The sequence below is a fragment of the Cygnus olor genome, chromosome 11 (assembly GCF_009769625.2).
Source record: "Cygnus olor isolate bCygOlo1 chromosome 11, bCygOlo1.pri.v2, whole genome shotgun sequence".
Lineage (NCBI taxonomy): Eukaryota > Metazoa > Chordata > Aves > Anseriformes > Anatidae > Cygnus > Cygnus olor.
The window spans coordinates 17615120-17642355 of record NC_049179.1 but is presented as its reverse complement, the minus strand read 5'-3'; the positions used below and the strand labels follow the sequence as shown (position 1 = coordinate 17642355).

The following is a 27236-nucleotide window of genomic DNA, read 5'->3' as shown; positions in this document are numbered from 1 at the left end:
TGACGTCTTTGAGACGGGATCAGAGAACAAATGTTGTGATCTGTTCAGTATGGGCTCCCTGTGAGTGATTAAATTTCTTCTGCAAGGAATTTGGTCGTTTGCTAGGACTGGAGAACCGGGCATCTGCAGAAAGGAAAACTAAAGTGGATTGTTTTCATTCTTTGGAATCCAAAGTTTTCTTGATAGTCCTGAAAGCTTTGGGAAAATGTTAGCTGCCCCAGTAGGCGGTGGAAAACAGCGCTAGATGTTAACAACTTTCTGTAAAGGAAAGCCTTGGAAGCCTACTTCTAATCTCACATAGTTTGCAAGATTAAATACTTTTCTCAGGCAAGTAAGGATTATATTTGTGACTAAATGTGTGCAAGGCTGGGTTTTCTCCCTCATCTCTCTTTGCTCTTTCCTGACTTGTCAGAGACCGAAACCAGGAGCACTGCAGTGGTCTTCTGGTGCTCAGCTGCAAGGATGTCTGCATGAGTTAGGTGCCCAAACCTCTCTGAGGATCTGGCTTTTCAATGTGAGTTTCTGAAACACTTGCATTGGGAAATACAGGGATGATGACCAAAAGAATAAATTAAAAAAATCCTTTCCTAGGGCTATAATGAAAAGAAGAAATCTGCTGGTTTTCTGGTTCGTTTTAGTGTGCATTGTCAGGAAATTAGCCTACGACATCTTCCTACATCATGAACAGGAGATGAACTGGCAGGAACATTTCAGTGACATTTTTGGAACATAAAATCCCCTCTCTTCTGAAGGGGGAGATTGTCTCAAATGTCATCTAAAAATTGCCAAGTGACACTCTGCCTTGCCAGCGTGCTGTGCTCTAGGATGGATGAAAATCAAATGCTCCAGACCAGGCTATGTACTTATCTCAGGATCTTCCCTCCGTTCTTACCGCTTACATCTGTCTGCTCCTGCGGCACCAGTCTGCCTACGAAGCCATAAAGAAAACAGAAGAGCATCGTGTGTCTGTCTGATAACCCCCTAGCTGTGGGACTCCCAGGAACAGGAGCTGATGTCCAGAACTCAGCGGGCTCTCTGGGACTATGGCTGGTGAGTCAGCTCTCTTGAATGAAAACCGGAGCGATCTGCACTCTTGCACTGCTGTTCACACCCGGCACGAGCCATAAAGTGGGCTGCAACCTTTCAGTGCTGGCTCGGGGCTTCGCAGCAGCGTAGGTAAAATGAGGTCAAAGCAGCGCAGCCTGGAGGAGAGCCCTGGAGAGCTGCGCTGTTGGGAGGGAAGCTGCTGCTTCAGCTGGGCAGCATCTCCTCCCTGCAAACACAGCCACATTTCTATGTGCACCTCTCTCGTTTGGTGCCAGCATGTAGGAAAAGGAAAACTGCTTCTGGCTTTGTAGATACCTTGCTGGTCTCTTCTTTCTTCAGCACCTGTGAAGGAGCCCATCCCCAGGGTCAGTGGCCATCCTGGGCAGTGGTCTTCACGTCTGCTGGGAGCTCTGTTAATATTCAGGCTGCAATTTATTTTTTCACATTTCCCTCCTCCTTACCCTGAGGTCGTAAAATGTTTTTTTTTTTTTTTTTTTTTTTTTTCAGGCAGTGCCATAGTATGAAGAAATACAAACTCATGTCCTCCTGTTGCAATATAATCTGCTGGTGGAAACCACGTGGATGTTTTGAAAGACCGGGGGTTTCTTCACAGCTCAGACTGATTAGTGTGGCTGAAATGGGACTAGAATCACAGAGCAACTGCCCTGCGTTGCCACACGGATGTGATGAAAAATGACCCCACAGTTCATCAGAAACACAACTCAGCCTTTAACGCACTGGGCTAATGCCTTGGGATGCTGAAGGAAACATCTCAGAGATGGGGGGAGAGGGAAGGAAATTAAATCTAGAAAATAGCCAGCGTAGCAACTGCAGAGCTTGTGACGGGCTTCCAGGTTGAAAAAAGGAGTCCTGGACAGTTTTTTGCAGCTGCAGTGTTGTGACCTTGGAGTTGCAATGACCTGGGCACACATCTTAGCCTTTTATCTGAGGCTTTATCTGAGGAAAGAAACAGGCAGTGCTTACTCACGTTTGTGTTTCTGGGATGCCACCCAAGCTGGGAGGGCTGTATCTCAGTGTGGTCAGCAGGCTTGGAAAGGTGGGGTTCGCGCCACGCTGCTGGGAGTTGTCTCTTGGTGTCCTGGCTGTCTCCAGGAATGAAAACTTTGCATTTCCCAGAAGCGAGGCTTGTGTTCACGCAGCACAGAGATGGCTGCCTCGTGAGGCTGCGAGATATCTGTCAGAGAAACTTTCTGTGGGCTAACCTAACCCTCACAGATGTGACTTGCAAAAAGGAAATCTTTTTCTCCGAAAACCATCTCTGGTTCCTCTTTCACTCTCAGTGCCTGCAGCACCGAGCACTGGGGGGGGCACAGCCAGGGCTGGACCAAACCCCCTGAGCTCTGGGGCCAGGCAGCAGTGAGCCTGGCTGTGCCGCGGGGAGCGGCTGAGAGCCCGGCTGGGATGCAGCCCCGCACGGGCTGGCTGAATGAGTGGGGCATCCTCGACCCGTGAGCACTTTCAGATTTTTTTTTTCCTGTAAATCTAATTTTTTCCCCTGTTTTTACAAGTTCTTTTGTTTCACAGCCTCGAGTTGCTGCAGCCTCACAAGGCAGATCGTTAGGAGCAGCCGTGTGAAATTGTGATCAAGTGGCACTGGGCAGGAGGTTGAGTTATTGCTGTTGGCTTCCAGCAGAATTTTGTAAAATTGCACAAAATTGGAGGCTTATTTTTATTTTAAGGCATTATTTAACATAAAAGGAGGGTATTTTAATAATGATTAAAACTATTTAATGGAGTTTATCACATAATTAAGGACTTCTCTAGAATTATATTTGAGCAAATCCTTGGCAAAATTGTATTTAAATTCCAAACAACTTGTTCTCAGCAGTATTATTTCTAGATTTCATATCTTTTCAAAATTTTTTTCTCAGTTGCATCAGCCAGTTAGAAAATGCTTAACACTTTAACCCCGTCAGATTTCCTACAAGACTTGCTGTTCATTACACTGCTGTCAGGTCCTTGCGATTTCAGCTGACTGTGATTAATAATATTTAATTTTAATTACTCGAGGTACATTTCTTGTTTTTTTCAGAAGTGTGTTTGTCACTTGCAGAAAGCACCATTGACTCTCTAATTTTCCCCTGGGGGAATTAATCCTGCCGGGTTCATATTTTAAGCTCTGTGGGACCAGAGAGGACTGGACTGCTTTGCTTTGCACCCAGCAATGACCACTTCAGCCTGTGCAGTATTTGTCTTCTCTGCCGGATTGTGTGATTCTCAAAGCATTAACGTGGTAGACAGTTAAACGATATTTAAACTACCTTAGGATTCGGATGACTGCAAAACCCGAAACCTCTGTGGGCTCACATATGCTTCGCTGCGCTTGCAGCACACAGCCGGCAATCTGTGAAACAGCCCATCGCCGATGGAAACACAAACAAGGGCTGTCAGAAAATTTCTGTTCAAAGGTCACTGGTAAATGATAGACACTTAAATGCTGCTTTGTCTCTGTTCCACAAGCTGGAAAATAATAGGATTGGATTTTGATCAAGAACTCTGTTTTATTCCCTCCAGACATTAGCTTTGTGGTACCCTAAGGTGTATGGTTGATAGTAAAGGAAGATTTTTGATGGTTCTTTTTTTTTTTTTTTTTAAATCAGCTATTTATATACAGTGAGCACTGTTGGTTTTGGCTGGGAGTCAGTGTGTTTCTCCCGATGCTTACCAAAGCCTGAAAGCTGAGATTGCTCCAGACCCTCTAATATCCGAGCTCCCTGTGTGCTTCTGATACTGTCAGCTGGGGCAGATCAACACACCATCAGTGAACGTGGGGATTTTGGTTTTCTTTTCAAACAAGGGCACTGCAAAGGTCCTTCCACAGTGAGCCCAGTGAGCCAGTTTCGGAGCAGGGAGCTGTGGATGGTGCTCACACCTCTGAGCTGTGGAGAGGAGTCTCCTGGCCGGCAGGACGGGAGCAGAGTCGTGTTAGCTGTGGGCTGGAGCTGCAGAAGTCTTCCGAACCTTTTTGACTCAGTTTCAGGGTATTTCCTAAGGGACCATTTGAATGACCTGGAGTCTGTATCCCCAGAGAGGCACCTGCCCTGCTGCAGGAGGCTGAGCTGGGGTGTGTTGGTGCACCGTTCTTTTCTTGTTCACAGGCTGCATCACAGATCAGCTCCTGCTCTTGTAGGTTCCCATTCAATTTATGGGTCTCGTCATGGCTTTTAACACCCAAATAGCTGCCTCAGACACTTCTCACGCTGTCCAGCCCAGTTTCCATCAGTGCAAACTTTAGCCCTTAATCTGCCTGAAAACAGGGTTGTTTCCATCTGGATGGTCACATCCAAGAACAGTTTCAGCTTAAGAACAGTGTTTCCATGTAGGGCCAGATTCTGCCACTATATCTGAGACCTCAGAATTATTCCATGTTAGGGATCAGGACCCCATGTGCAAGGTGCTGTACCAAAATAAGACATACAGGTAGCTCCTGTTTTATGGACAGTGTGATATAAATTTAACAGCACGTTTTTAGGGTATGTCCTTGCTCCTCTTCACTGACAAGATCAAGATGATCTTCAAGTGAGGAGTGAAATGATCCATATTCTGCAGAAGGGGAAGAAAATGTTTTTTTTTTTTAATGCAGAAGAAAAGTCCTTTTTGTTTTCAAGAGGTATTTCATTTTCAAGAAAGCCCATTCCCTCCTGTCCACCTGTACTGGGTCTTCTTCAGCTCCATCTTTGTGCAGCACAGTATTGCACCCTGGCCTGATCCAGTAGCTGAAGTGAGTAGTGAAGGCGTCGTGTTTGGAGGTAATTAAATGTTGCTGCTCTCAGCCCTTGCCCAACAGTGTACCCTGTACACGATGTGCCTTACCGGAGACTTCGCCCTGCGTTTTAGCGTCGTTTGGTCATTTCACTTCTAATAGGCCTTCCACTTCCATTGCATCCCCTGAGTAATGCCTGCGTGGAGAACAGTGCAGTAACTGACTTCTCCCTAATCTGATTTCTGATTCTTAGTGGCCTGGGTAGACCAGCATTAGTTTGCTATTTCAATCTGATCCATCAGCCCTTTGCTGCACAGGGCTGCTCTTTTATACCACTTACGTGGTGAAATAAAACCAGCTTGATTCGGTTGGTCTCCAAAGCGAGGCCAACCAGGTCGTGTGTGTGCAGAGCAGAGACGATTAACAGCTTCCCACTGTGCCAAACCGAGTGCAGGAGCTGAGCAAAGAGGTCTGCTGTAGGCCAGGAGCTGCTGGGGAGAAAAGGGGCCTCTGCAGGCTGTGAGCGGAGTGTGTGATGCAATGTGGTGGGAACTGCTGATGCACTGAATTAATGCTTTGTTGTCTGGCTGCTGGCAGGATTCTCTTGATCCCTTTATCACCAGTTCTGCAATTAATGGCTAATTTCTGAATGCACTTTGAAATAGAAATCCAAAGAAACGTGCTGCTTCTAATGTGTGTGATGGAAGTTAGTTAAGTCAGTTATTAGGTTATAGCTGACAACAGAGTGCCAAGGTGGGGATTGGTATGGTTTTGGGGATGGAAGATCATTGCTCTCTCCTTTACAGAGAGATATTCTTCTCCCTGCTGTCCTAGTCCTTGCTGGTGGATTGTAGTCTGGAAAGAGAGAAAACTGACAGAAGGAAGGTACAATAGTCTGTCCCGAATTAAAGGAACTGAGTTTGGTGGAAGGATGCTGCCATTCCATCAGAAGGTCCTTCCTGGGAATTAGGTGAGGTTGGTAATTCCTGGGAATTGGGTTAGTTTGGGCATGTGCCAGACTCGTGGGCTCCTGAGCCTGGAAGGATGTTGCAGACAGACACAGTCATTACCACCTAACCTTTCCTTCAGAGCAGCTGGCTCAGGAAAGGCACAATGGGGCAAATCACAGCGCTGACAATATAATGAGACAAGGGTCGGGGTAAGAATAGCTTTGGGACCAGTGATTTGACTTGCTGGATCCTGGAAAAGACCTGCTTGAGTCTGATGGAATTTGGATGCGTTCCCGATTCCCTTTGAGCTTCCCCTTTCTCATGGCTCACTGTCAGATCTGCTTGTTGCTCAAACCCACTGAGATTTCTTTACTTGGCATTGCTGGACTGCATGTCCAAACCGAGACCTGAAATTCCTCCATCCTCCCTCGCTCTGTCCACCGGCCCCAACCTGCACGAGAGCACATGATCTCCTGTACTTCAGTGAATTTGCCTAGCAGAGCAGGAGGATGGAGAAAACAGCCTGTTTCTTCCATGTTCGACGTGTGTGGCTGACAGTGGTGATATTCTACTTGTCTTTTTTGTCAGCAAACAAAAACCAGACACGTTTTGGAGTGATTTTTCAAGGGCTATGATCTCAAAGGCCTCTCACAGCTTTGCAACCTCTTTTGCAAACTCCAAGAGCTTTGACAGCTCCTGGGTAGGATTGCACAGAGCTTGGAGTGGCATGTGCCAAAGTCATCCTGCTGCTTGTGTCACCCGTTTCAATGCACCAGCAGCTCTCAGCCTGCCTGCACAACCCAGGTCTGAAGTGAGGGCGGAGGTGTGCATGGGAAAAGTTGCAGGCTGGGGAAGGGTGGATTGTCCCACAAATTGCCTGTCTCCTTCTGTCATACGCCAGCATCAAAGGTCTCCGCTGTGACCTCTGAGGACAGCTGTGCTTAGCACGGGGATGAAACTGCCTGTGTGACAAATTTTTACGAGCTGCGCCTTGGCACTCTGACCAGACTTAGGATCTGGGAAGGTGGCTAGGTTCCTTTCCGGCAAAGTCACCAATAAGTTGGTGTGAGTCAGGAGCTTTATGAATACCTCGTTAACTGCACTTTTCTCTAGCTTGGCATCAGTCACAGAAACGTGACGGAGGTAGACACGGGGTGAAATGGTTCCTTCACTGCTCAGAAGCTAGTGCTGCTCGTGGCCCGTCCCTGTCCCTCTCAGCAGCCAGCGAGCAGGACAGGGATGTAGGAATTCCCTGACTTCCTCGTGGGCCACGAGAAGTAACAACTGCTATATTGGGATTGTGGGCTGACTCTAGGATTGGTGGATACGTGTTAGGAGGATTACTGTAATGCTGTTCAAATGTTTGGAGATTTGGGTATAAAGGCTTAAACCTTGGCTTTTATAAAGGGATTGAACCTGGGTGTCTGAAGCTAAGAGCAGAAGAATTTAGTACCAGATAGAAAGAACTATGAGATGGGTAAAAGTGGTAGCAGACTGTACACAGTGAATTTGGTACAGAGCAGGACAATGTAATAAGGATCGATCAGTAAGCTGTATTTGGAGAGTTTTCCAGGACAGGCTTATGAGAAGGACAGAGAGCTGTTAAAATCGCTGCCCCCTTTTTGTGTCTGTCCCCGACACCAAAAGCTTTAGGGCAGGGTGCTTGAATGTTGTGGTGCTTGCAAGGTCTGGAGCCAAGATCTGAGCCAGGGGGTGTCCACCCATCATATTCCACTTTTCTGCCCCAAAGCTCCTTTATCTGTTCCCTCATGTCACAGGTAAAGAGAAGACTATTCGGTAGCCTACACAGCAGCACAGTCTTACGCCTGTTCTCCATTTCCAAATCTTTGTCTCTGTTGCTCTACTTATGGGCGGATCACAAAAATAATTACCTAGATTAACCAAGCACCAAAACACCCTAAGTGATCGTCTACTCCAGAGAATAACAATGATTAGGTCTTCGTCTTTGCTTATCTCGGGTTCCCATCCTTAAAATAAGGGCAGCAATATTTTTCCTTTTATAAGAGCAGGACAGACTTGTTCACGTTTGAAGCATTAATTGTTGTTGTTATTATTACTCACACGGATGACAGGGCAGCACCTAATGAACGCTGGGTTTGGTACAATAGGCCGTGACTGCTATTGTTGTGACTAAGGCTGCGTGAGTTGGCTGGGCTGCCTGTTTACACCGATGCCAGCCCCACCACCTAGCTGCGGTCCCTTTCTAGCTCTGCGGCCAGGAAGTTCTTCTGGTGCTGCTCGGTTTGTATCACACCTCTGTCCTCTCAAAAGGCAGCAGCCCTGCTCGTGCTGGAGAGCATCTCGGAACTGGAGCCGCTCAGTGTGTTTTCTTACTGCCTGGCGGTGGCAGAGGTTGTCTGCAGCATTTTCTTTTCCTTTCTGCTTTAAAAGACATAAAGGGGGAAGCGGCTCTGACTTCCAGCTGTTGATTTCAGATGTTTGCCGCAGCGTGAGTCCTTTGGGTTGTTAGAGAGCCAGCGCAGAAGAAACAATTTCCTTCCAGCGTGTCCTTGCTCTAAGACCAACCATTGCTCACTGTTCCATTCTCAGACAACGTTTCTATTTATATTCCTTGATAATTCGCTGGGCGTGCCCTGGTGGGCAAGTGGGGTGACAAAATGGGACGCCACGTGTGTGTAGGTGGGGCAGTCGGAGTGGCATCTTCTCTGCTGTTTCCCCCAGCTGATTCCTGTTGCTGCTTCCCCTGGCCAAAGCCACCACACGAAGCAAGAGCAGCCTTACAGATGAGCCCTGCCCAGCCCCGACAGGCCGAGCCGCACGAACCACGCAGCCCTCTCCCTCCCTCTGGGGCCACCTCTTCCCGGCTGCTGCTGGCCCGCAGCCCACCCCTCCGCCCCCACAGCCCCGCAGAGGGTTTTGGTGCTCCCCCCTCCCGCCTCCGTGTGAATGTTCCAGCCAAAGGCCACCTCGGAAGGCTGGCCGCGTGGCGCCTTGCGTCAGTCCCCGCACGGCTCATGATTCAGCAGTCATACGGGTTTCGTACCTGGGAGGGCCGTGCCAGAAACCACAAGTGTTCCTAAGCCAGGAACAGCAAAAGGAACTGGGAGTTTCCACGCAGAAACCCGACAAAGTCTGCAGCAGGTTTTCTTGTAAATCAGTTGCATTACATTGCCAAGAGACTGGATGAGAGGAAGAAAACGGGCATCTGGATTTGTAAAGCCCAGAAAGCCTGAGATCTTCTGGAGAACAAAAGTGACACGTCGCTGCTCTGAAGTCTGTTAAAAGGGAGCAAAACTCCTACTGGAAGTGAGGCTACGAAACCATTAAGGACTTGGGGAAAATCCCAGGCTGTGAGATCAATTACAACACTCCTGAGGTGCATGGGAGCAAAATGCAAACATCTCTGCGGGCGTCAGCTTGGATATCATTACTCAAACAAGTGTTGGCACAGCAGCAGTCACTGCGGCGTGCGAGCCGCGTGTCCTGGTGCCAGAGCCCAGGCAGAAGGGCTGCCCGGCTGCTGCCGGGGCTCACCCGAGCAGGGGCATCTCCTGGCGTCCCGCGATGCATCCTGCCAGCCCTGGCTGCCGTCGAGCCAGGAACGCGTGCCAGCCATGGCAAGATTGCTTCTCACTTAGCGTAGCAGGGGCTGGGACCCGGCCTTATTAATTTCATTCAGCCGTTGGCTCAAACGCGTAGAGCTGGCACGGAGAGCTGTGACAGCGAGTGCTTGTGCTGCGAGCACAGGAAGCCTTGTTCCCTGCCTGCATCCTGCCCGTTTGCCGCCCCCTGCTCTGTGCAGGGATTTAAGAGCAATACATTTCGGTGCAGGGAGGAAGGGAAGGACTGAACAGCTGAGGGTTGGCAAGACAATAGCTGCTCTTTCACTCGGGGTTTGTAGCTGTGACGTAGCCAAGAGCAGTGGCTGGCGTGCAGCTGTTTGGGAGAAGGGAGCTGTGAAGATGGGATTGAAGGAGTGGGAGGGAGGGCTGGCTGCAGCCGGGGCCGTGGGCCGTGGTTTGCGCTCAGGCAAAGTGGCACCACCGTAAATGAATGGAGAGAGGGGCAGGGGATGGTAGAGAACCAAGCCCGGTCTATCCCCAAATGCCATCCTGCGTTAAACGAAAACATCCCAGGCCAAGGCTGATGTCGCTGACCTTCTGGCCAGGCTGTTCTCTCTCCTGCCTTTCTCCTCCCCTCCCAAAGCAAGCTTTTCTAGTGTATCCAGCAGCGTGGGTTGCAGGCAGAGACGGGGATCCCCTTGAACTGTGAACTCTTACAGGCACAGGAATCCTCCCTAAATAGCCTTCAAGTTGTTCTCCCAACATGCCTGGATTGTAAATGTTTGCCAGCTCCACAGAAGGGCTGCCTGGCTGTGATCAAACAGAAGGCTTAATGATGGGAGATGTAAATGACTGCCATGGTTGCTGGTCAAGGAGGATCAGCACAGCAGTGGGAGGTGGATTCACGTGGAGCTGCTCTGTGCTAGAGGCAGGGGTTGGAGTGGGGCAGGGGGATCCAGCTGTGATGCGCACCGAAGCATTTGGGGGTGATGTATCGGCTCTTCTGAGCCCGGGGCGCAAAATGTACCTGCATGGCTTCAGCAGAACTCTGAGCTCTGGCAGTATCTGGTGTGGCTTTGGAAAAGTTGCATTTGATAAATAATTGGAAGCATAAATTGTGTGCAGGAGTGCAGGATGGTGCTCTTGCCACTGCTGAGGCTTCCCTACCAGCTCCTGCAGTGCGTAGCCGAAGGATTACATCCCTTTCCCTCATGCCAGTACTCTCTGTTGTATGACATGTTTGATAGTGCAGTGTCGGGAAAAAAAATACATACCTGGCACCCATCCAAGAGCTATTTATAGTATGAGTTCCTAGAAGAAAGCGTGAAGACTTCAGAAAAGGAGGAATTGCCAAATGATCCTGTAGAGAGCAGCAAATTAACCCCTCCAACACCACCAGCTCCATGTCCTAGTAAGAATCGGTACCACGTGGCTTCCTGAAGGAAACACCGCCAAGAATCAACAAGGACGGCTTAGGAGTCCTGCATGAAACCGCCACGTTACAGGCAGCGGCCTTGCAGAAGGTGATGCAAGCTTTTTGTCCTTCTGACAAATCCTCTAGAAATAAAGCCTGAGGAAACAAAGACTACGTTCTCCCGTGACATCGGCATTGACGCTGGCAGTGTCATTGAAGACGCCTCCACTAAGTGAGTAGTGATCTGTCCTTCTGACTTTTTCAGTCCTCAGTTCTTGCTTGGTTTTGCCACGTGCCTTAAATAGAGGCTCTGCTGAAGAATAAATACCCCTCTCAAATGACACCTGAAATAGTCACCAGTGGAGCTGTTGGACTGGCTGCCCCAATCAGGTAGATGCAATTTTTGCGTCAAATATGGTTTCCTCTTTCACAAATCAGACAGCAGATGTTTCTCCACGTTTGCCAGGAGCAGGTGGACGGAGATCTGCAGGGAAACTCAAACTTTATTTTGCACTCTGCCCGGCCTGCTATTGCACCGGGGTGACCTCGGCCTCTCCTGGGCTAAGGGAGGTCAGTACGTAATTGAGCATTAAACCCAAATGTGTGAAACAACAACAACAAAACCCCAACCCCAAACCAGATGTTATGTAAGTTCTGCACGGAGCAGAGAGTCCCGTCCAGTACACCGTACTGCCTGCCTCCTCGCACAGCTCTGTAAACACCACTTACGCTGCGTGTTTATACAACCCATGCGCTCCTTGCAATACCTTCCCTTGTTCCACACGCCCGACTAGTTGGAACAGGCACTAAATTTTTTTTTTTTGTTGCTTGCTTACTTTATACACCTGCAATTTCCTGCTCTGTATGTCCAGAGATGTTTTGTAGCCTTTAATTCAATACTATTCATAGATTTTATTGAGTATTAGTTAACTTCATAAAGCACCTTAATGGAGAGTATCTTCTTAATTATATATGGTAAAACCTAGAGAAACAAAGGAAAATTGACCCAATTTGTCCTAGCTGCCTTACAGAAAGCCCTTGAGGTGACTGAGTATCACTTTTCCTCTCTGTTGTGTTTCACGCACGTCCCAGCTCCTGTGTGAGTGCAGATCACACCTCCAGTTCCTAACTGCTTGCAGGAGGCTGCTCCTTCTCCCTCCAGCAGCGAGCCAAAAAGCAAGATTTTGCTTATTGTAGACAGAAGGAGAAAGTTTGACTATTTCTTCAAGTCATCTGAAACAAAAACTTTCTATTCTGTTCAACTTGTAATGCTATTGTGTTAGAAATGACCAAGAAGCATTTTCCGTAGCCGCACAGCTACGTCATGGCTGAGTGACCCGTATGGGTCAACGTGTTTCCTATACGCAGCGAGAGCTGCCCCAGTCACTCAGATCCGTGCTGTTTTCAGGGAATCCATCAGGTGTTGGTTGGCACATCGGTGAGGTGTGAGATACGGCCCTGCTTCGTATAGTCGGAGTGTGTTTGAATATCAGCTACACCGTACCCTGGACAGCGGTAATTAACAGAGCATCCCTGCTTCAGGCCCTGGTGGACAAGCGTCCGCATGGCAACTGAGAGTCTTGTCGGCAGCAAGAGATTAAGGAATTAATTGGCAGGGTTAATCTTCGTGTCAGGGCTGGAAATGAATTGTTAATTTGTTTGGAGGAGCATAAAGTCCTGTCCCAGCGATGGCAGGTGGGATCGCTTGAGAAAAAGCCTGTAAAGTTGCCCTTCCTGGGGGCCTCTCTGTTTACCACCTTGTGCCAACAGACGTCCCGAATCTTCGCCCCTGCCATGCTCGCCTCCCTGCAGCCAACAGCACAGCGATGGGAGAGGGACTGCAGGGCTGGCTGCACATTGGCAGGGCCCTTTTGAGGTATGGCTTCTCATCCTGACCTTGCTCCTGTGTGCTGAGCAGGTCTGATCGCTGAATTGCAGGTAATGGATCAGGCCAACCTGCTCTAGGATCTCAGAGTGAGGGGCAGATATCATGATACCAAATGCCACTGCTGGGGCAAGTGATACCCCTTGGACACAGCGTGCAAGACTTCATATGTCTGCGTGGATACTAAAGCCTCTCCGACACTTACTTCCTCCCCCAGGATGCTGTAGTGTGAGACTGTCAGATCAGCAGATGCTTCTCCCTTTCTGCTCTCATTTACCACTCAAGACCACAGACTATTTTCCATTTTAGTATCTTTCTAATCTGTTTAGGCTAATGCATTGGTCATATCATATTAAGATATATGATAAAAGCACTTCAGGGTTTAAATTATTTAAATTAAAATTTAACTTTTTGTCACTTGTGATCTCTTTTGTGCATTGGTTAATTTAATTAGTTCAGCAGTAAGAATCACTTTCTTCTCACGCTGTGGTCTGACCCGTTGTGACTGACAGAACCTGATTCGAGACGTGACATCAAATAGGACCGGCCTATACATAGCCCTGGGCTCTTTCTGGGTGTGCAACAATCCTGTTTAAGACCTTGCAGTCAAAATGTTATTGTCTTGACTATTCTTCAATTCCCACCTTATATCTGTTCTTTCATTTTCCCTGAACCAGGGCTGAAAAGGTGTGTGTTCATGTTTCCCAGAAGCTGAGGTCCCGCTGTTCACGACGTACAGGCACCGCAAGTTCTGACCGGAAGATGCCTACGACAGAAGGTCAGGTTGTGAATACGGTTATATCTGATAAGTTGGTTTGTGAGAAGTCTCTGTTTATGCAAGATGTGCTCCTCATTTTTTCAAAAAGCCTTTGTGTGTGTAGTTAAGTATTGCACATCAGGGAACTGAAATGCAGGTACCCCCACCTTCTGTTCTCTCTGGAAGTCAGTGTCAAGCATCTCTCTGTGCACTCAATATCTGGTTTATCGTGAAACTGATGCTGTTCCAAGGCACTGTAAAATAACAGAGAGCTTTTTATAGCCAAAACTATTTGACTGGGTTTAGCCTACGGGTCTGCATCCTGTCTGAGCACATTGCGTGTCACCACGTCTGAAACCAAGTCTTGCCAGTAAAACTCCAGGCCCCAGGGGAGATTGGCTGTTTTTGGTGTTCAGGTGAAATCCCCTCCCAGAGGACTGCTCACTGCTTCACCGGTGTCCTCTGCCTGACACTGACAGCTTCTCCTTCCCATGCCTCCCCACTCACCCAGTTTCCATCCCACAGCCTCACAACGGACGGCTGCTTACCAGTTTAAACTCTGTCCCCCTTCTATTTATATGACTAGAAATGCCCTTATGCTGCTCTCCCCATCTCTGTGAGCGTACAGAGGCTTGCAGCTGAAACTTGCATTACAAGCAAAGTGCCAATGAGCAGTTTTGCTGGAGATGGGAGTAGGGGAAAGGTGTCCATTAGAGGGCTGGGGTGCTGAATACAGCTAAAAGCAAAGCAGAAAGGCTGGTTCAGTGCTTGGGTGATGCTTTGTATTAGGCTGTAACACTTGCTGAGTGGGAAATACCTAAAAATCTGCCTTACATGACGCTTACTTAGGCATCCAACCCTTAATCTGACCACAGTTGTTACTTGAAACCACAAATAACAAAAAAAAACTGTCATTAATTGACAGAGCAAAAATCACGTGCATTTGTATAAAATCATTTGGGGCTTGTCTGCGTGCATCAGATTATTTGAGGAAATCTAGTTGTAGGTGTCTGTCAAGCACCAGCACTTGCTCCTACTTTCACCTTGCATTTCATGTTCTCCTCACCCTACAGGCAGCCAGATGGTTGGTTGTAAGCCAAAACTAAGAAGGATTTCCTCTTTTCTTTTGAAGGGATGGGTGCTCAGAGATTTATCAGTAATACAGTTGTACTTAATCAGATAGAGTTTGTCCTGTGTAACTAAGACAACCCACAGCACATTGCTGGCATAAGCAGCTACTCTAGTGAAGTCCCACTTGAATTACTATCTTGCATTTCATGTCAAACTGCTTTTCATTTTTTGACTTACTTTTGGTCAGTTGTCTTAAAATGCCAGTAATGAAATGATGCCACAGTACAACTTCTGTGTAATATCATTTTATATTAATCATGTGTAAAAATGATGAACACTACGTAATTTAGAGCAAGACTCTCATCCCATCTATGCTACATGTGTGTAAAATTTGAGTATTAGAAACAAATGACCAGGCTCATTGCAGACCTATTTAGTTCTTTAGAGAATCTACTTTACACAGTAGCCTGTACTATCCCTACTGATGTTAAGATATTATATAATCAGCTTTAGGAAAATGCAGTAGTCTGAAAGGCTCTTTTTATGTCCCTGTGCTCATTCACTGCCTCCAAAGAGAGCACTGAAAAGCAGCCGAATTTTACTGGAAAGTAGGCATTTTCTGCTTATTTGGATGGGAAAGTCGTAGGGCAATTGATTATCTTCAAATCAACTTTGGCTGGCAGCTGTGCTCTCCCCAGACTTCTTAATTGAGATCTGTAATACAGACTTAACAGGAGGAGCTAGATGTTCTCTTCGGATGTTCAAATTGGACAGTGAAGTAATGGAACATGCTATTTTAAGAGTTTGGAATATGCCCCAGTTCGGGAGTTAAGTGAGCTCTCTTACTCTGTATGTGAAGTATGTGTTTCCATTCAAATATCAGAAGTGCCTGAGCTGCAAGCACAAGCCTGCAGCATCTCCTCTACCCTTGTATGGAAGAGCACATCATTAACTACCTGTTTAAGCACTAACTCTTTTAATAGACAATTACAGTATGTCAAGAGAAATAGTCCCCTATAAAGTTTAGCAGTGGATGAAGTAGAATTGCTACTGTGAACTTAGTGCTATGTTATGTTTGGTCTGGTGACCCTGAATATCATCTTCCCCTAGAATTTTTGAAGGTCTGAAGGAGTGGTTCATTGTCTTCCCTCAGAAGTAGAAATAGGAAGAGAGTTGTTTTGTTGTTCAAATCCTTGGGAAGCAGGAACCCGTCAGTGATTTCATCATCTCATTTATGGCTTAGGTGTACTATACATCAGATCAGTATCATTCAACGCAATTTGTCATCTTGTTTCCCCATGATAGGAGCTACTCGTTTAGTCAGTACTCTGGTTATCCACTACCACACTCAAGTTTTTTGTTTTGAAGATCCCTAAACTCACTGAGTAAACAATTTTCTCCAAAGGAAACACAAACTATCTAGTAATAATACATGAGGTTTTCCTTTCAAAAACACCCCAAACACTTACATCATGGATCCTGCGTAATTAAGGGTAAGATATACACTATTAGTCTCGTATTATTGTATAATAGCGATGAGAGCAGGCCATGTTTGAAAAGTTTGTTCCAGTTCCTGTTTGGTAAAGCAGTGACAGATGAAGGCAAAGTTTCTGGCTCAGAGAAGTAGGAGACCTACATGTGTTCAAAGTTAGCAGAATAGAGGTAGCTCTAGACAGCACAGCTATCTGTCTTACAGATACTGAAACCACACTGAACAGCACTATGCAGGTTTTACACTTTTATTAACAAAAAAGAGCCCATAGGGCTCATACATTAGTACAAAATACAATCATGTTCCCGTATGTTAAAGTTTAACAGCATTTTTTTTCTTTTGTCTCTTTTCAACTGTTTCACAGTTAAGTTATCAAAACAAACCCCCTGCATATTGAACTTATTATTGTGCAAACAGTATTTATTTAAAGGACCAGTTTCTGCACTAAGCCAAGTGTCAGAGAGCAGAATTTGATCTTGTTTTCAACCCCCCTTTGAAGGACCATGTGTGCTTCCTAAGAAGCACATTATAGTTTTTTTTATATATTTTTTTTTGCAGCAAACAATCTAAGGCCACAGTTTATCTGCAAATAATGAAAAACAATTCAAGAAAAAAAAAAGCACATCTTTACCCTTCATGCTTTTGTTTGCTTGACCATGTTTATACCAAACAACTAGCCAGGTAGCACACATCACCTATAAGGTATTAAAGTCAAAAAAAAAAGCACCTAATTTTCTTTAAGCTAGTATTTTGAATTGTTAACATGCAAATTAATACACAGCCATAGTGTTTTTCAAGTAGCCATAATGGTATCTGTTTAAGGACATTATGCTTGTTCCCTTTTCCAGGTGATGTAAATCCTGCATTGATTATATGGACTTGCCATCACTTAAATAAAAAGGCCTAAGGAGCTACATCTTGAGACTTAAGTGGAGAAATACTCATTTTTATAATGTCCTTTATAAAACATGCACTCAACTTTTGGTTAAAGCTGCATTTGCTATAGATGACAATACTTAAATTTGCAAATGAGAAAAAGTAACTGCAGTTTAGAAATGTGAATCTCCATCAGCATGTCTTTTACACTGATGTAAAAGTGACTTGAGGTGAAGTGCTAGAAATTCAACAATGTAAGGAAGTCATACCAAAAGGAGACTAAAAATATATATCCATATATGCCTGTAGAAAAAATCCCTGCTTCTTGAATGAAGACAGATTTCATAAAAAAAAAAAGCATTCAAAACTTTTTTAAACTGCAGTTATGGATGAAATGAAGGAAACTCCATTACTGTTCTCGTAGTTATCTGAAAGTACAATGTTTTAACCACATGAAGCACTGGGTTTTAACCCAAACCTTTCTGTAAGACACATGGAGTAATTCTAACAGTTCAAGATCCCCTGTTGTATAAAGACTTGACTGTAAACATGCATATTAAGAATGCTGTGTTTTTGCTCCTTTAAGTGATCTGTTCATGGTGGGTTACTTATTCCAACTGATGCTTGGCAGGAAGCAAACATTCTACTTTAAATGAAAGCAGCAAAGGGCCAAGTAAAATCACGTGCCTTCGTTCTTAGCAGCAACAAACTCACTGTTCTAAGTGACCTGAGGAAGAAAACATTAGAATATTGCACCAAAACAAAATTAAACAGCATAAACAAACAAGGAAACACAAAAAACAATATGGATACCAAATGACCAGTGCAGCCCCTGACAATAGATCTATAGACAAAAATGCAGGAGTAATGAGAAGCGTTGTGCCATTATCAGAGGATTTTGTTCCCCTGATGTCTGCTTCCACTTCAGTTATAAGCTGTATCTATTCTGGGTATATTTATGCTTCTCCCTATGCCTCCAATCTCATTCACTAACCACAGAAACCATTTAGGGTCCCTTTTAGAATCTTGAAGTATGTTGGAGCTTTAACTAGACTTTTTTTTTTTTTTTTGAGTCTCAGCTCTGAAAATAAGTGAATTTCCAAAACAGAGGTAGGTTTATAAAGGCTTCTGAATAAATTAAGTGTTGTCCATTTTGCTTAGTACACCTGTCAGCAGAAGGATCTTCCCTTGCCATGCTTCCCCTTATCATGCCATCCATAGATGCAAGATGCAGAAAAAAAACTACACAGTAGAAGAGGCCAGAATAATTCCCTTAAGAAACCCCTTGAAAGAGAGCATAGTGCATAAGCTTGTATCAAAGTTCAGTTTTCTTTTTACAGATTTGTGTCTTTCATTCAGTAAATGGTTGCCTTCTTAATATTGCGTAACAGTTATTCTGTCATCCATGATATCTTTAGAATCAGTATAAATGATGAAAAAATTAACACTTGACAGTTAAAAGGGCAGGCTCTCATGAAACGAAGTTAAGCTAAAGTGAAGATTTTGCTCCACATTTTAGTAGCGTTCCGTTCTTGGATGCAGATAGTGTGAAACTGAAGCCCCTTGAGCTCTGGGCAATCTTTTGGAAATATTTTCTTACCCTACGTTCTGTTCTTCTACAAAGTTCTGAACATAATTACTTGAATTCTTCCAGAGTGACAAAGTATAAGTTCTTTTTCTCTTCAGAAGATCCTTACATTTCCACTGTGCACTTTACGCAGTACATTCACTTTTTAGAACACATTCAGTATTTTCCAGTACTTCTCATGTACCCCAATCATAATTGCTCCTACAACATCCTTTGTGCAGACTAATCCAGAAGATTCTCCTCCATCACCAAACGTGCTCATACCTCCGTCTCCATTTTCTTTTGCCTTTTTTTGTACACAGACTTCAGTTTTGAGGAAGAAAACTGTCTCCTTTTTAGTTGCACTGTCAGCTGAAGCAGCAGAAAGATAAGACATTCATCACAAATCCTCTTCAAAGCATGAATGAAACAGGCTGAACTTCTTCTACATCAGTTGGATGTGGATCAACCTACAGAGAGAATGTCAACAATTACTGCCTATAATTCTTGCATTTTGGAACATCTTTGTTTGGCCATCTGACAGTAAACACACTTAAGATTCAGCAGGGGCTTTTCAAAAAGCTTTTTTTTTTTGAAACCTTTTTGTTTATTTTTTTTTTACCTCTGAATAAAGAGGTGGAGGCTGAAACCGGAACTCTTGTATGTAAGCAAACACAGGACAACACAATTGTTCCTCACAGTCAATTGGTGGTGGATAAGCAGGAACATGTCTGGAAAACTCTTCCTCAGACACTACATCAGCATAATTTGGTGGTGCTGAAACACAAGAGATACTACCGTCAAATTTGAAAGTATTCACTCACAACAAGACAGTATATGCATTACAGTTTACAATACCACAAGGTCCTGTTTATTAAACACTGTACACCGTCAAATTGTATGAAGTGCACTATATTCATAAATATTCTATCTAGAACTTTCTTTTTAGTAAGCATAAGTGATTCTGCAGACATACTACGGATGTGTTTAGGGCTACTCCAGCAACAAACCTATATTGTATCAAGATACACTCAGTAAGTAACTTTAAGGTGCCTACTGCCAAAGTAGAATTCTCACAATCAGGTTAGTTATTTCAAGATTCAGTTGCAAGTCAAATAGAGGTGGAGACTTAAGGAAAGCTGGAGCAGGGTATCCTCACCAATACTTGTGGATTTTGAGTTAGATTTGTGTGCCTCACTTCTCCTGAGTCATACTTTAACTGTCTACATCCTTTATTGATCTAGTCCTTGAACTGCCACTGCTATCTTTCTGTTGTAAACAGTACTATGTTGTCTTATGTGAAGTTCAATACATGTTACCTTCAGGGTGTTCTGGTAGGGTTAACGCCAGCCAACTCATATCCACGCTAAACTGGCTGGTAATGCTGGAGTTTCTGCTTGAAAAGCTAATACATGGAATAGTGCCAATCACTAGAGGCATTTCAATCATCAATTTCTTAGCACCAGGAATATGAATATACACCTGTGTGACAACAGAAAACAAAAGAGAAAGAGACAGCATTAGACCACATTGATGCTCCTAGAAGCTACAATTCTGCCAATGCATCAGGTTGTTTAAAAATTAGGAGTTTCCTCATCACAGGTATGTTTAGCAAATACTCTGACAGCTTTAGTTATTTTTTGGCCATTTCCTTCTTTCTACACCTTGTCTAGGTGATATTAGGAAAAATACTAAACATGTTCACAAAAGTAATTTTGCATTTGACTTTCAGTCCTACCTTCCCGCTTCTGATGAGAATGACCAGAAGATCCCACTCAGTTTGAAATACTTTCCCCTTAATATCCTCTGCAGGTACAGAACTAGAAAATGTTTCAGAGGAAGCAGCAGCTTATTTTCCCCATCATTCCTATCCTTCTATTTCAGAGCCTCCTCAGTATCTTCAGTCTCTCTCCTGTATATGATATTCATTGGTATTTATTGTCGTTCCCAAATTCAAAATGTAAAAGCTGCTCAGTAAGAAGTTCTTCTATTCCCAAATTAATGTAGTATTCAAGAGTTACACAGGAGTTACATATTTGTAATGAAAATGCATACTTACAGCTAATGAATATTCTACTCGAATAATACAGCAGTCAAGGATAGAGGGGGACACAGGTGGGATTTTCAGAGTTTTCCCATTCCAGGTATCTGTACTCCCCGAGGCAATATGGTTTCCTCGCACATTGGCAACCATCTGACGGAAACTTTTTGTCTTCCCGCTGGCCAGGTAAGTTTGTGTTTGGAAAATGGCAGCTTTAGGAACAATCAAGCGGGAAGAGCAATTCTCAATTTCTGCATAGATTGGTATGGCTTCCCCTTAAAACAGAAAAAAAATCAATAAATAATTGGTATTTACCAGCTTTCCTTTGGGAACATCAAAGCATGTTATGCAGCACGTACATCATCCGCAATGTTATGAGAACAATACTTGTTAGTTTCCTCAAGCTAGTTTCTTTGCAGAGTGGTATTCAGGCAGAATTATAGCCACCTACTACATTTTATGTATAAACAATGATTCATTCATTTTGAAACATTAAGCATAACATGAACAAGCTATAAAAGCTTTATTTGCAAATTACGCACCAGTCCTCCTTTTATGTAGTGCTAACTCAATTCCAGAATATTTCATTTCCTCAATCTATCTAATGTTATCAAGATGCCAAAGAAGCTGCTAAAGCTCATTCTTACAGAAGTGTAAACCTACACAAATGGGACATTAAAAATAAACTATATCCCCAATTACAATTTTATCCCCACTAAAAGCATCTTGTTCTTCACATTCAGATGTACATGGCTTTTCCACGAGATTACTGTCTAACAGGACTTCCTTTCTCTTTATATTCATGAGGGGGGAGCGAGGGGTGGGGTGAGACAATTTTTCTTAAGACAAATTCATATAGATCTTTATTACCTCCTTAGCAGAGCTATTCTTTCAACTATAAAGTGTTGGCTTTACAGAGATGAAAAATCCTATTAGATGTTTAATATTCACATCTTGAAGGGTGAAGACAACTCCTCTTACCATTACAGTATCCCTTCCTCTCAATTTTGGCACTCAGAGACACTGGCCCAGAGGTGAAAAACCAACAACCAACCATCTTCTCCTGACTTCTTAGAACAGGTGTCTATAAAATAGAGGAGTTGTTTTTTTTTCATTTTATGGCATAAAGTTATCAATCACTTGCAGTTTAATATTAATGCATATCAATTATGGAAATTAATTCTGAAATCCACTTGGATTTGATATCTTTGTACTATGCAATGGAACTGGCATTTTGTCACCATGTAAAATGGAAACAAGTTTTAGCTATCTGAACACACGACTGTTTTTAAATGGCAGCCAGGATTCAAGATACTTAAAATCATTTACTGGGCACTGCCACCCAGTCGCTGTAATCATGTCTCAAATTTGCGTAGCTTTGCACTTTTTGGTGGTAGTCCGGTAATCCACAAAAACAGACACTGCTCACTAGATGACCCATTGCCCTCTCCTATGCAATAACCTGTGGTCAACTCAACGCTGTTCTTGCGGTAACTACATACGCTGCCTTCACACTCGTAATGTGTTGCTGAATATAAGGACTACAATCTGCTTACAGATGTCACTGCCAAAACACTTCCGTAAGTTCTAGATCAAGAGAGATTAAAATGTGAGCCAATAAAGAGGAAAAAAGAGTGCTCAAAACATCTAACTACGCTCACATCATGATGAAATGTTAAAATTATCCTAGCATTTTAAATAAAATAGAAATTACTTATTCATATTTAAATGAATAACCATTTAGATCCAGTTGCTATCATGAAAGTGCAAGGTATAATTTTATATTATTTTCATAATATGGGTTGAGATAAAAGAATCCAGCTCATTAGCTTCTATCTAGCCTATTTTCTCATTACTTAATGCCCGATTTTTCTTATTACTCTACAGTATTTCCAGTGATTATTAGAAGCTCAATGGTTTAATGTGGCCAAATCTGTCATAAGGAAATAACTGAAAAGATCTCTGAAGCAGCTGCATGCACACACTTAATGTTAGAAAACGACATGCAAAATGGAAGGATACGTAACATAATGGCCAGAGCATAAATGACAGGCTGGGCATGATTAATACTCTTCTATAATTACTGTTCCTCAACCTACTATTATTGACGAGTTTAGGACACTGCAGCCCTATGAATGTAGTGGCTCTGGTAAGAGTAACTACTTCATGCTCGTGCATTATTATTAAGCCTTATTTATGCATTTGAAGCCTGCATAACTTTTTGGCAAGACGCACCTAAGCCAGCAGGGTTGTAATCAATGGGATTAAAAAAAAAAAAGCCACTCTGTTTGCTATTCACACAACCTAAGATCATCTATTTATAGAGAAAAGCTTAGGGAGCTTATATGCTTCAGAAGTCAGAAATGACACTCCAGAATAGCATGAAAATGCTAGATGGCTGGGTGGTAAACTGTTCATTTTAAATTAATTTTAATTTTTGCAGGTGGCCTTAAGGTAGAAGGGGGAGTGGAGGACCTTCTTACCATAAAGCTGGTGAGTTGACGTCGATATGGCTAATGCCTGAAGCTCCGTCTGTACACTTTGATCAGGTGCTGCAGGTCTTTCCAGAATTGCTTTCACATAGTACTGAATACTGCCATACTTCCCAGTGAAAGAGGTCACCAGAGGCCTGAAACAAGCAGTCATAAAACCATTACCATCAGTTTGTAACTCAGTTGCAAAGATGAACAGTTCCTGTATATATAAAGTGTTTACCAATTTACTTCTTGTACTTTTAAGGCTTTAGGGAAACTGTAACAAGCAAGGCCAATCTACGTGGTGGTTGATTAAGACAAACATATAAAGCTGAACTATCGGTTTGATATTAAAAAACTTGAGTCAAATTACAGAGTTCATTTTCCACAACAAGCAGTGTCCCAACACAATCCCTTCAGGTTGCATTATTTAACTTACTCTTGTGGGAGTTGAAATGCTGAAGGGAAATTCATGTCTTCCATCTAAAAGAACTAAGTTTTCCTCACCTGCAGAATAAAACAATAGTATATTTTAGTTATTCCATAAATAGAACAAAGCAGAGGCTTTTATAAATTATTTATGACTGAAAGAACCCAGATTGCAAGGGACTAGAAGAAGCTTTTTACTGATCCCAGTGGGTTCTGGATGGGAGCCCCACATTTTATTTATTCTGTGGTGTGATTTCAATGAAATAAAAATCAAGGAAGCACTGAGACCTTGAGTTTCAGTTCAGGATGCTGGCCAATTTCTAATCCAAATGGCTTCTGGAAAGCATTATGTTTCTTTTTTCTTTTTACCAGGACTGTGATAAGGAAGTGATTTAGGGAAGTAGTGATTGTCCCTCTGTACTCAGCACTGGTGAGACCGCACCTTGAGTACTACGTCAGTGCTTGTTGTGGGCACCCCACTACAAGCAAGATACTGGTTTGCTGGGACGCATTTGAGAGAGCGGGGTGAAACTGGAGAAGGGACTAGAAACATGACATATGAGGAACGGTCTGCTGGAACTGGGGCTGCTGAGTCTGAAGAGGAGGCTGAGGGGAGACTTCATCGCTCTCTCCCTATAACCACCTGCATGGGAGGTTACAGCAAGGTGGATGTTGGTCTCTTTTCTCAGAGAAAGAGTGATAGGACATGAGGAAATTGCCCCAAGTTGTGCCAGGATAGGTTTAGATTGGTTATCATGAAGAATTTCTTCAGAGAAAGGTTGGTCAGGCACTGGAAATCAGCTGCCCAGGGAAGCGACAGAGTTGCCATCCCTAGCGGTATTAAGGAGAAGCACGGATTTGGCGCCTAAGGAATGGTTAGCTGGGGACTTGGTCGTGCCAGGTTGATGGCTGTACTTGATGATATTTAGGTGTCTTTTCCAACCAAAATGATCCTATAATTCTATGACAGCAGCTGATCTACTTATTCAATTAACAATTCAGCTACCTTCTGTACTAAAAGCTGCAATTTAAGGCCAGCATACTATTTTTTATTACTAATACACATAATCATAATACCATTTTTAGAGGGCCTACTATAGTGATTTAAGGCCTAATAGTTACTTCTCCTACAGATAAACTTGAGAAGTATTTCACCATTACATGATGAAATGCCATTTTCCTTTAATTCTTCAGTTACTGCCCTAATGCTGCAGGCGTTTGCGTGATTGTTAAAGGTGTTCCTCTTAAGTCATTCCAAAAGCGAGCTGGCTGCTTGCAGTCTTTCACTGGTGACTTCAGGTGCTGCTTACAGCACATGAGGAACGCTCAGGTGCCTAAGGTAATTTGTGAAGAGCTAACCCCTGCGGGACACGTTATGTAGGAGACCAACGTAACAAACCAAGTGAAAACTGGAGGCTGTGTTTCTGGACCTGTGGCTCACGGTGCAGCAGTCATCAGAGAACGGCTCGGGCTGGATGGGACCTCCGAGCCCATCTGGCTCCAAGCCCCCGCCATGGGCAGGGACACCACTCACTAACTCAGGTCGCTCAGGGCCTCGCGTAACCTGCTGCTGACCACCTCCAGGGATGGGGCACCCACAGCTTCTCTGGGCAGCCTGTCCCAGCCCCTCTTCACCCACAGAGCAAAGGATTTCCTCCTAACCTCTAACCTAAACCTCTCCCCTTTTACCTTAAAACCTCTCCCTCGTCCTGCCATCCCGCCTGCCCAAACCACCCTGCCCAAGCCTCAGGACTCGACCAAACCGGGCCGAGCCCTCTCCTCGAGTACACCGCGGGCTGCGGCCGCCGCGGGGGCTGCTCCCCGCACCTCTGTGCCCCCCCCCCCCAGCCGCCTCCCGGCCCCCGCAGGGAGCAGAGCTCCCCCCTCACCCCCTCTCCCGCCCCCCCCCATCCCCTCACCTCCGCGCGGCTCCCGCAGCAGGCTCTGCCGGACGTCCAGGTACCGCACCTCCGCCTCCCTTCGCGGCCCCACCGGCCCCGCCGCCGCCCCGCAGGCTCCCCCGGGGACCGCTCCTCCTCCTCCTCCTCCTCCTCCGCCGCCGCCGCCCGCCGCCTCGCCCCACGCCACCGGGCCGGCCCGCGGCCTCCAGGCGCAGCCCGCGGAGCGGCAGCGGCCCCGCCAGCTCCAGCAGCACCCGGCCGCGCACCGTGTCCCCGCTGCAGTAGCCGCCGCCGCCCGGCCGCGCCTCGTCCTGCAGCACCAGGGCCACGCCCGCACCGCCCCGCCGCCGGGCCCGCAGCCGGCCGCCGCCATCTTGGCGCCCCGGCTCCCCCCCCCCCGGGCAGGCCGCGGCCGCCGCCGTCGGTGCCTTTAAAACCCGCCCGGCTCCGCCGGAGCCCGCAGCGCCGAGCCCCGCCCCTCCCGCCCGGCTCCGATTGGTCGCCCCGCGGCTCCCCGCCTCGCCGTTCGCTCGCCCCCAGTTTGGTTTCGGCGGAGGGGTGGCGCGTCACGCGGCGTGATCGCCGCCCTCCAGCCAATGGGGTGGGGGGAGGAGGCGCCGTGGACAGAGCGCCGATTGGCGGGGAGGCTGCAGGGCAGCGGAGGGGCGGGCCAATGGCGGGGCGAGGCCGCCACGTGCGCGGCCCGTGGGTAAACAGGCGGGGAGGGGCCCGGACAGGCCGCGGGGAGGGGCGAGGGCGGGCCCGGGGTGGGGTCTCCTGGGCGGGGGGGGCGCTGGGTAAGGGGTGAGGGTTGGGGACTGGGGTTTGGGGAATGGGGACAGGGGAATGGGGGCTGGAGGCTGGAGATTTGGGGGCTGGGGACAGGGCTTGGGGGTTGAGGACTAGGAATGGAGGCTGGGGCTGGGGGCTGGAGGCCGGAGGCCTGAGGGCGGCCCACGGCCATCAGCGGGCTTCCGTTCCTGTCAGCAGGGCCGGGGGCAGGAGCTCGGAGCAGGCGTTGCGTTGCCATCAGGCTCAGCCTCGCCCCGCGGGCGGTGGGACTCACAGAATACAAAACAAAGCAAAGATTGGTGGTGTGGTGGTACCCCCTCAGTATACCTCAGGGAGGCTGTGGCCTGCCCTCGCTGTACACGCACCTGCTGAATTCCCTCCGCTCCATCACCAGCTGGTGCCCCGCTGGGGAGCTCGTGCCTTCGGGGTGCGAAGTGGCCACTCAGGGCCGCGTGCCGCTAGGCCTCAGCAGCACGGCCGAAGCCTTTCCGTACAAACTCTGCAGGTCATACTTGACAAATCCGCCCACAAGCATAAAAGCAAGTCTGGTTATTCCCAATTCTTAGCAGCACAAATTTAGAAAAGCCCCCGGCGCCTGTAGGAAGAGCGGGAAGGCTATCTGTGTCCATAGGGGAACAGGGCCGGACCCAGCAGCCTGGCGGCCGTGCGGCTCTGAGCCATGGCCAGCCTGATACGCATTACAAAACCAAACGGTGTGCCTGCACCGGAGGGTTGCTGAAGTTAATTTTGTTTAGGAAGTGTCACACTTTGTCATCACCTGAGTCTGCAGCAGGGCCTCTCCCTGAAGGTGTGTGCGGGGAACGACCAGCTGCGTTCCCATCGCTGACAGGAGGCATTGCCCTGCCCGAGTCACCCGCGTGCCCGACGCTTCCAGCAGCTGCTGCTTCCTGCATTTTTTCTATCCCTCGTGAGCACTGGAAAGGAGCAGCCTGGTGCTTCCCCGCTGACTCAGGTAATTACCGGAATAGTAAAAATGGCTTCCACACTCAGAGCCTCGACTTTTAACTACCTGACGTGATAACCTTAGGGTTCCTCAGGATTTGTGGCCTACCCTCTGTGATATCCTGTCCCCTGAACATACGCTCATGTTCAGACTTACTTCTGAGATGAAGAAACTTGGCCTTGCTGAGAGCCCCGTAGGCCTTTGGAAACACCTTCATTGGCTACGTGTTAAAGCACACCTCAGCGTTAATCAGTAATAACATGGGGAAAAGTAACGTGATTCCAGATGGGCTGAATTCACAGACTTT

General features: G+C 46.1%; 1 protein-coding gene and 1 long non-coding RNA gene across 12 annotated transcripts in view; one reads left to right on the top strand and one right to left on the bottom strand.

Annotated features, from left to right (window-relative positions):
* LOC121075898 overlaps positions 1-27236 on the top strand; it is a 210795-nt gene that overhangs the window by 127983 nt on the left and 55576 nt on the right. For 6 of the 9 annotated variants that reach the window (XR_005823230.1, XR_005823232.1, XR_005823227.1 and 3 more), the window contains 6 exons: positions 753-10912; positions 12089-12262; positions 13243-13343; positions 22813-22862; positions 23645-23937; positions 26721-26938. This is a non-coding gene — a long non-coding RNA (uncharacterized LOC121075898). Of the gene's footprint in view, positions 1-752; positions 10913-12088; positions 12263-13242; positions 13344-22812; positions 22863-23644; positions 23938-26720; positions 26939-27013; positions 27157-27236 lie in introns of those variants that run through there. The other 3 variants (XR_005823225.1, XR_005823231.1, XR_005823228.1) reach the window with 3 other exon arrangements.
* ARRDC4 (arrestin domain containing 4) lies at positions 16119-25460 on the bottom strand. 3 transcript variants are annotated; one of them, XM_040569637.1, is made up of 8 exons: positions 25192-25324; positions 23283-23350; positions 22853-22998; positions 21351-21453; positions 20388-20644; positions 19648-19810; positions 18951-19105; positions 16119-18798 (listed from the first exon to the last, which is right to left on the bottom strand). In XM_040569637.1, exons 3-8 carry the CDS (start codon positions 22853-22855, stop codon positions 18742-18744), a joined length of 738 nt encoding a protein of 245 aa, XP_040425571.1. In that variant the 5' UTR covers positions 22856-22998; positions 23283-23350; positions 25192-25324; the 3' UTR covers positions 16119-18741. The 3 variants fall into 3 exon arrangements, with proteins under 3 accessions (XP_040425571.1, XP_040425570.1, XP_040425569.1); XM_040569636.1 differs by lacking the exons at positions 21351-21453; positions 25192-25324 and adding an exon at positions 25440-25460; XM_040569635.1 differs by lacking the exon at positions 21351-21453 and having other exon boundaries at positions 25192-25343.

Excerpts from the sequence above, each read along its gene's own strand:
- ARRDC4 (XM_040569636.1), bottom strand. The coding sequence starts at position 23,326 with ATGGAAGACATGAATTTCCCTTCAGCATTTCAACTCCCACAAGA. Across the intron at positions 20,645-22,852 it reads GTCAACTCACCAGCTTTATG|GGGAAGCCATACCAATCTAT; the intron begins GTAAGAAGGTCC and ends TTCTGTTTTAAG. Across the intron at positions 19,811-20,387 it reads GAGTAGAATATTCATTAGCT|GTGTATATTCATATTCCTGG; the intron begins GTAAGTATGCAT and ends GTTGTCACACAG.